We start from the raw sequence: 9,361 nt of genomic DNA on the forward strand, positions 1-9,361 counted from the left end.
CTGTTTATTTCATTCTTTTATTCACACCCAGACCTTAACCTCTCTTTTCGTACACAAATCACCAGATATTATGTTGAACCGGTAGCGTTTGTAACTGTGCAGACTACATGTTTTTATGAAAAAGTAGGAAATGTTTTAGGTAGCTAAACTGAGGTCGCATACAGCTTAGCAAATCCATCTTGGCCGGTCAGTTGCGCAGAAGAAGGAGTGCGACGGCAAATCGTCGAAGTGAGATAGGCGACCTTGTGTCGTCGGCACAGAATAACCAGAAGTGACACTGGTGATATCCCGCCAAAACTGACGCTATATTATAGAGGGTCACGAAACTTTACTACTATTGGTGGTAAATTATCCAATAACGTTTTCATTCTAATACGTGTCTTTATCTCACCTATTCATTCCTACAACATATGTAAATAACAAAATGTATACAGTGGTAGTCTATTTTAGCCCTGAGTAGAATAACAATTACCTCAGGACTTGTTATGGGTTCTCATCTGACATTGGAGAAGGCCGCAGTGCATAACTGTGTTATACTTCAATAGACAAACGGACACTCAACTTGTACAGGTAACAAGCACGCTGATAGGCTTGCCAAAAGGGCTGCCAAGCGAGCGCCATGTTCGTCTGAACCGATAATTGCTCCGTCCTTATCAACTCAGATTGAGATAATTAAAGATTTTACCCACAAAAAGTTCATGAACTGGTGGAATAGGGTTAAGGGCTGCCATCTATCTAAGGAAGTATTACATTATCCCTCAGCAGAGGCAGCCTTGCCCTTCGTAAGGCTTGGTAGAAACGCTCTACGAACTGTAACGGGACTCGTCACGGGTCAGTGTAAGGTGAACAATCATCTTTATAACCTTAAGCTTGCTGTTAGTCCTCTCTGCCGCCTCTGTGAATAGAACGAGGAGACGGTTCGACACATCTTGTGTGACTACCCCACTCTACAAGACCTCAGAATGAGAGACTTCGGAGAGGAATGGCCGAGCACAGATGGAATCAGGAACACACCTCCGAGTTGTATCCTAGCCTTCGGAAATTCCTTAGGCTGATTGATGTAGCCGGAGAGAGGAGGAGGATGTACAAGGGGTCCGTTAGGGCCTAGGTGCTGTATGCGGAATACAGTGGTGGTTCATGAAGAGAAAATGGTATCTTTTATATGACTTTCGTCTACAAGTACCAAAGACTTTAGGTAATATTAGTACCATTAAACAGGTGATGTTACACACCATAAGTATTGTCTTAGACTTTGTTGCAAACTCGAATCAAAATCCTCCAGATTAGTGATGGAATGTTATTAGACAATTGAAGAACTGGAAATATATAATTGTATTATACCTCAATTAATCAAAGGATATTCAACATGTTTGGGCAATAGAACTACGATAAGCTTGCCAAAAAGTGCACCCTTCTTGCTCGTGCTGTTAACACTTTCGTACTTACCAATTCATATCGAATGTATTATGACTATTACCGAGAAGTTTCAGGACTGGTGAGATAGATTAAAATGATGGCAGTTGTTTTTAAAGTTTACCAAAGGTACCCTACGCCTTATTACAGCAGTATTATTGAAGTTCATATACACTTCTATAACTTTCTGATTGTCAATAACTTTATGTACTGTTTTTATGCTAAAGACGAGAAAACAGCATTCAGAAATGCATCAGGGGCACACCTCTAAATGCTATGCTCACCTTTGGTAACTGCTTAGGTTGGTGTAATTAGTCGGATGTTGTGCAAGGAAAATGTACAATGGGCCTGTTATACATATACATATAAGCGTGCTTTCCCACATCATCCCCTTCAACTTTAGCTTGCAACCATGGCCTCCACTTCTTTTCCATCATACATTCTATTCCTCCCTCTTCACTAATCTGTGCATTAAATTCTGTGCGACATCTGTTTTCCTACATCTTTCTTTCTAGTCCTTCTCTCATTACTAAGAATCATGATCATTAGCAACTTGTGTCGTCAATACTCTCCATTGACTTCGGTTTCGCGCCATATTTACAGAGCCGTAAAACGAAGTGCCAGTAATTTTCTGAATCTGGTCCATCCATTCGGTTGGTTGAGCATTCTCTGGACCTTCTTTTTTTGTGATGTGTCCAAAAACCTCAGCATATTCACAAGACATATAAAACATAGTCTATTCTGGATGTTTAATTCTCTAAAGATTGATTCGCTCGATCTGTGCACTGTCCACAGAATTCAGATCATGCGCCTCCAAAAATTTAATTATCCACGTTTTTAGTCCCATACTGGAAAATGGAGCAGATCAAGATGGACTGAACTAGCCCTATTTTAGTACTGTTTGGAATAGTCTTAGATACTCATTGCACTTTTATCCAGTCCTTTTCTTCTTCTTCAGTCTTTATCCGTCATTTGCAGAACATTAGAATGATCGACGATCACAATTTTGGTTTTCTCTGTGTTAATTTAAAGGCCACATTTATTACTCTCAGTTTCAACTCGGTTTAGAAGATCCTCATTTTCTCTTCTGATGCAGCTATCAAAGCTATCAAAGTATCGTCTGCATATCTGAGTGCAGTTGAGTACAATTGCCATTCTCATTATTCTCCATAGATGGTAAAAAGCTCTGGAAAGAATATGCATTCCTGGCGAACACCCCTACCAGTTTTAAAGGGCAAAGACTGTCGGTTCTCTATTCTCACTGTGATTATGTCTTTGTCGTAGAGGTTTCTCCACAGCATTTTCCACTTGGCGCATTCAAAAACCTTTTGATAATCCAAAAAACAGATGACCATTGGGATATTGAATTCTAGACATTTTTTATGAGTTGCCTTAAATTTAGGATTTGTGTTATGGTCCCCACACTTAGTAGATATACTCTTACTTGCTGAGCTATGGAATTAATTTCACGTTTAATAATCACTTCATATATCGTAAATATCGTAAATTACAACAAATTTCTTTGAGTATTCCCAATTCATGTTCCTCGTTGTTATCAATACTAGCAACATTCTAGAGTACCATTCTTACTCCTTTATCTTCATATTTCTTTCTTCCTACTCTCCTGTATGTCTCTCCTGTGTACAATGATTACATCTCATTTTCTTATCACATCTTGCCTACCACTTGTTATGTTCAAAGTTTTAACATTTCTACCATCTTATCATTGCAAAATTTCCTTTCGTAGTCACCCCTTATCTACCTCATCCACTTCAATCTTTCTCTTCAATTTGTCCATTTTTTCTCTAGCTCCTACTGTACCTTTTAATACTCCTATCTTGACTTGTAATTGTGTGAGGATAATTATTAATGAATTATGCTTGTTTGAAAATACTTCATTCAATAGAAATTGCTTATATCATATCTTTGCATATTGTCATTGGATCTAGTGGTGCAATAAGTAGAATCTCCAAAATAGGGAGAAATTTGCTAGATGAAGTTCTATTTGTTGTACATCTGAGGATTTAGTTATGACAATCATTTCAAATTATAATACCACGTTGAATATTGTGGTCTTATCTCAGAACATGTATATACCAGATTCTTTTCAACAAACATTTCCCATATGTTTTAAACCAACTAGCGCCATCTTAAAGCGAAAATCTAAATTAACCGAATATTCTCTAAAGTTATTTTGAAGAAAGCTATATAAAGTAATTCAAAATTTCTTTCCAATTCTTTATTATTTTATACTTTTAGATATTTTAATACATTTTCATAGGTACATAAATATTCATAAAATAATCAAATATATAAAAATCATTGAGTGCTCTAAAAATACATGAATAAATAACGTGAAGACGTAATAAAAATAATAAATTGATAAAATAAGCGTTAAAATTAAACTGGTGGAGCCTCCTCCTTGGGCAGTACATTAAAGTTAACAAATCCATCGACGTCGTTTAATTCTTTAGAAGTAAATTTAGCACCGATTGTATGCATTCCAATCTCTTTTGGTGTAAATTTAAACTGAGCGACCGCGCTTTGTTTAGTTAAAACAGCCCCTTTTACCTTAATTTTGATTTGTTTTGATCCTGGTACATCAACGAGAAATTCCCCTTTTTTCAATGGATTTGGCAGTGGATTTACTAATTCGATATCACCAATAACTTCGTTATCTACCTGAAGATTATCGGGTAAAATTATTTTAATATCCGGTTTACGAACTCTAAAATCGTCTTGAGCATAATATTCGAATTTGGTATCTTCAACCGTAGCTAAACAACTTATATTAAAATTAGCTTGCTCTTTTAATTTTTTGAAATAATCTTTGTATGGCACTTCAAGTTTGACTTCGTGTACTGACTCTGATTTAACGACGATATCAAATTTTTCTTTTTTAATTTGTTCGGTTGATTTACCAGTGTAAGCCATAACATCGACTCTCAAAATAACCGAAACGTTAAAATCTTTGTTTTTGTTACGATTTTTCATTACCAAACAAACAGTAAATGGATCTCCGATGATAATATCATCGCGTAATTCGAAATTAAAGTGAATATCATTAAAATCTTCGTTGAGATAATATCGTGAGAATGAACTTTCGGATTGTTGGAGAGCTTTTAACATCGTAACGCGTTCCTCGCGTGTTTTTTCCGGGTGTTTATACGTATATGTAATGTCTTCTCTTTCGAATTTTCCGGGTGCTTTTGTACTTATTAATTTTCCTATACCTAACATGTCTTTACCCAAGAGTTTTAAAGGTTGAGTTGGACCGGTGTATCTCCAAAAAACCTATAAAAAAATTGTAAAGATGTTTAGTTTTTTTTTTGTAATCAAATCACATAAGATGCAAAGTCTAATTTGCATAAGAATGCAGCGACATCAACGCTCTAACGTTTTGTAACAAGGTAATAGATCCTTGTTTGGTCGACCTAATTGAAGAAAACCAACGCGTGCCGCTCGATTAGCATTTGCATCGTACGAGTAAACGCATATCTTAAAATAGTCTCACTCTTCAAATATGCATACTTTGTCTGCGTTGACTTCCGCGAAAAGGAAGGAACCATCGTACGGTCTTAGAACTTCCCCTCTTTTGCAAGCCAACACGGATGCCGGTCCGCAACGGTACACATCCTCACTCGGTTCTTGCGGTGTTGCATCAATTGCTTGCCAACCATCGTATTCTTCGCCGATATCCGGTCTTTTCATCCACACCTCATTCCAAACATGAAACGTCCATATCGAATCAGAATTAAGATCGTCCACAATTTTTCCGTTCGAATCCATAAAGAAATCTACTGTTAAAGAACTTTGGGTATCGTGTGCCGATGAATAATTTGTTACAACTCTTGATGGAATTCCCAAAGCACGACAAACTATTAAATTATTTTATTATGAGATAATTTTTTATAAGAAAGAATTTACTTACTTGTTGTTACAACCCCTGCAAAAACCCAACATTGTCCAAATCGAACTGGTTTTTTCTTCTTATAATATTTTTGTAAAATTTCCGCGCTCCCAATCCATTTTGTAGGTGGAGTCCCTCCCGAATGATTTTCAGACCAATTTCCCATAACAACACCTTCATCATCAACGCTATTAACCCCGGCGGCTAAAGCTCGCGTTATTTGTACTGGATCGGATTTGGAATTTCCGTGGATTTTTCCGATACAATTTAAAACATACAAAGAACATTCCAAAATAGTTTCTTCAAATTGATCGTATTTCCAAATTGTTGGTCGTAATCTATTCGCGGTTCCTCTCCAAATTAATCCAACATCATTTAAGGTCGTTTCTTCCCTCCACTCCTCATTTTTCATATAAACTTGATCGCGTTTATTCCAGGGGTTAAAAAGAAGATAAATCCCAGTTTCCCAACTATATCGATAAGCACCATCTTCAACCAATTTTGTATCAATTTCCATTTTCCATTTCGCAACGGGACAATCAGATGGTGATGTAACTTGAACCGTTAGTAAATCTTCGCTAACTGATTCTAAAATAACGTTCCACGGTAAAGATTTATCGGGTTTTCTTAATAATGGTACAGCTACTAATGTACCTTGACCATGACTAGGTTTTTCAGAATCTAAAATTATATCATTAAAATTTCTTTTTGTTGAATAATTTTTATTATTACCATCAACAACAAATACAAAAGAAATTCCATCTTTAGTATCATTGTAAGGTCTACTTAATTGGATGTCAAGTCTAAAAGATTGACCTCTTCGCACCACTAATTGCGGTTCAACGGATCTGGTCATTAGATGGTACTTTGAGGTATTATGAGCCGGCCCATTTGCGGCGATGCAAGGGTCAATTTTTCTGACGATGAGAATGTCGGCTTCTTTGTCGGCATCGATATACGGTAGCCCGTCGGTTTCGTCTAAATAAAAACAAGAAAAAGTGAAAAAAAACTCTCCGTTTCGATGGCGTTGCTGCTGAGATCACCAATTTGCGCCAAAATCGCGATGTCGTAAGACAAGATCGAAAGTAACACTAAAAGTATGTAGGTCAAACGACGACCTTCTTCAAGGCGAAACCATGTTTACTTCTAAATGATTCACGTTTTTTTTTTTTTTTAATTTAGTCAGTTGAAAACCCACACTATTTTAATAGATCTCATAGTGAAACTAAAAAAGTATGAAATATTAATAGAAACGGCGTCATTCTCGGTGTCTGCAAAGTATTTAGATAACGTCCGTGTTTGTCTGGTTATTCGATATGACGAGAGCTAATGGAGAAAGAAATTGTTTTGATCTATGAACATAAAGATATAAACATGAAGATGTAAAGCATTAAAAATAAAGTTTGAAATAGATTTTCTTTAATTATAAAATTTCACGGGTGGTATATTCTTATTATTAGTGACTAATTCAATTTATTGAAATTCTTAGATTTGCTATGACATCATGCTTCAAACGGTAATAAATTCAGTTTATTTTTATCGTTGCAATAAACTCGTGTTATTCCAGGGGGAAAACACCTTTTAGCCTTCTTTAATAACAAAACAATGGTAGCATTACGTGCGATATAGTAGCCCTGAAGGATTTGAATAATGAGATCCTTGAAAAGAAGATTTTGTTTGTTAATAACACGTAAAAATCAAAAGCAAGAATTTCAATGTTAAAAATTTCTTTGTTTGCAAACAAACTTCCTCGACCTTGGTTTAACAAACTAACATAAACATTGCATATTAAAAAACAATTTGTAACAAATACCTTTATTATAAAATAAAATTTAAAACAAATTTTAATTTGAAATTTCTTACCTGCTTCTTTAGGTTTAGGTAATTCTTGTAAAGGAGTTTCATTAACTTTATATTTAGCCCGAAAACAAGACATACAATTGCATCTATACCATTTTCTACGTCCCATCGTGCACTTTTCTGTTATAGGCTCTGTTGGATTAAAAAGCAACGCTACTTTGAGCGCTACAGCTCTGACTGTAACATCTACTTGAAAACGTCTTAGAAGTAAAAGATTCAGGAGTGGGAGTGTTGATTCATTATTCATTAACTTTACAACATGCATTTTATTATAAACAATTTATCTTCATTACATTTCATTAAATAAAACTTAATTTTAACACTTTAATCATCGCATAAAGCACGAGCAATAATGTTTAATATCGATGTAAATACAAAATCATAAACATTGTTTAATTGTTTCGTAAAGACTTTTATGGGTTAATTGTAGCTATAAAGATGATTGATTAGATATTTGAAGAGTACATATAAATTATCTTTCCTTTGAAAAGGTGATGATGATTTACTGGAGTGGTACGGACAACATTCTCCTTTAGTTTACTTAAATATTGACACTTAGATCGCCAAAGCTCTCAAAGCTCAGTTGGCATAAATCGGATACATTGTCCAATGTACTCAGAAGGGCTCCTTTAATTTCGGTATACCCACTTGTATGTAGATTAGGAAATCGTAAGGATGTCTTCTGCTCGTCAATTGCGTTCACTTTTTAGCGTTACCCAGGGTATACCACGAGGAGGGAATGTAGAATTGCAGCTCAAACTGCAGAAAACAACATAAAATTAATATTCGATGCTAAAAAGACTTTGTCTACTTCGGTATCCAAATCCCGATAATACTATCCTTTAATTTTTCAAAAGCCGACCAGCTGAGCTTCTCAAGAGACCTTAACAAACACTTGATATCGATACCGCCCACATATATCCATGATAGTGGTGATGCCGAAATAGATCTGATCTTCATTCGGGATGCTGCCCGTGGAGAGAGTTGGTCCCAAACAAGAGAACTCAAGCAGAAAGACCTGGGCCCTATTAAAGAAGCTAAGGAAAAGTTAAGATGAGTCATTTAAGCCGCCCAAGTAGCAAATCATATTGTACTAGCGTCAAGAGCTCCCAAGGATGAGGACCACACCAGACGTATTAAAAGGGAGCTGAGAGAGATTAAGGTCGTCTGCTTGGAAAGGTCTAATTTCTCGAAACTTCACGCATGATGAAGTCTCCAGTACACTCCAACAGATAAAAATCGGTAAAGCCCCTTGGAACATTCATAACGACCTCTCGATTAAATGCAATCGGTTCACCAGGAATTGGCTAGCTGGATTTTAACCTGATATTTTGAAAAACGGCCTTGTACCAAAGGAATTTAATAAGACAAAGATCATCTTCATCCTAAAGCCTGGGATGCCGGCAGACTTGCCTGGTAGCTATCGACCCATCGGTCTACTAATCGTTCGGTTTAAACTCCTAGAACGTTTCATTCTGCGTGGATCAGTTTCTCAGCCTTACAACTTATATCGAGGGTGGTTGTTTAGAATAATTCAAAAATTGAAAGTTTTATACTTATCGAATTAAACGAAAATATCCTCTTTTTTTTCACTCGATACTCAACAAAACTTATAACTTGATGTATTCAATAAAACGACGAAATTCACGCTCTTTTCAAGACTTTTAATCGACTGACTGACTGACACGATACAGGTATTTTTACAAATATACTGGTTTTTGACAAGACGCACGCGTAACATGAATACAAAGACAACATACAAAAGAACGAAAAGGAAAATTCGAATTGAAAACTAAAACTAAGTAATAAAAATTATAAGAATTCAAACAGTGGTTTTCAAAAACGGAAAAAGACATCTCCCGTCGTTATAGATCTAACAGCTGCCTACGACACCGTATAAGAGGTCTGCTCTTTAAGTTTCTAAGGCTAATCTCTTATAAGACACTGGGCTTGCTGCTGAAACAATATCGTTCAGAAATTATGCTACAACCTTGCGATGCACGGCCTTAGGACTAGTCTACAGTGCTGCCGAGTACTGCTTACCAATGTGGCTCGACATAGTTGTCACACCAGCAGTTTAGATGCTTAACTAAACTCCACCCTGCGAAAAATCACTGGCTGTATGAAAACTACTTCCATGAACTGGCTTTCTGCGCTCAGCCACATTCCACCGTCCAA

General features: G+C 36.2%; 1 protein-coding gene across 1 annotated transcript; it reads right to left on the reverse strand.

Moving 5' to 3' along the window:
• Window positions 1-3,637: 3,637 nt before the first annotated feature.
• Window positions 3,638-7,365, reverse strand: LOC111414342 (Transglutaminase). The gene is made up of 5 exons (XM_023045652.2): window positions 7,187-7,365; window positions 6,056-6,301; window positions 5,345-6,004; window positions 4,945-5,291; window positions 3,638-4,707 (listed from the first exon to the last, which is right to left on the reverse strand). Exons 1-5 carry the CDS (start codon window positions 7,290-7,292, stop codon window positions 3,814-3,816), a joined length of 2,253 nt encoding a protein of 750 aa, XP_022901420.2. The 5' UTR covers window positions 7,293-7,365; the 3' UTR covers window positions 3,638-3,813.
• Between the last annotated feature and the right edge of the window lie 1,996 nt (window positions 7,366-9,361).

Source organism: Onthophagus taurus, chromosome 6, assembly GCF_036711975.1.
Source record: "Onthophagus taurus isolate NC chromosome 6, IU_Otau_3.0, whole genome shotgun sequence".
Classification (NCBI taxonomy): Eukaryota; Metazoa; Arthropoda; class Insecta; order Coleoptera; family Scarabaeidae; genus Onthophagus; species Onthophagus taurus.

Coding starts and splice junctions, on each gene's coding strand:
- LOC111414342 (XM_023045652.2), bottom strand. CDS start 7,292: ATGGGACGTAGAAAATGGTATAGATGCAATTGTATGTCTTGTTTTCGG. Junction 6,005..6,055: donor TTTTGTATTTGTTGTTGATG/GTAATAATAAAA, acceptor ATATAATTTTAG/ATTCTGAAAAACCTAGTCAT. Junction 4,708..4,944: donor CGGAAGTCAACGCAGACAAA/GTATGCATATTT, acceptor ATTTTTTTATAG/GTTTTTTGGAGATACACCGG.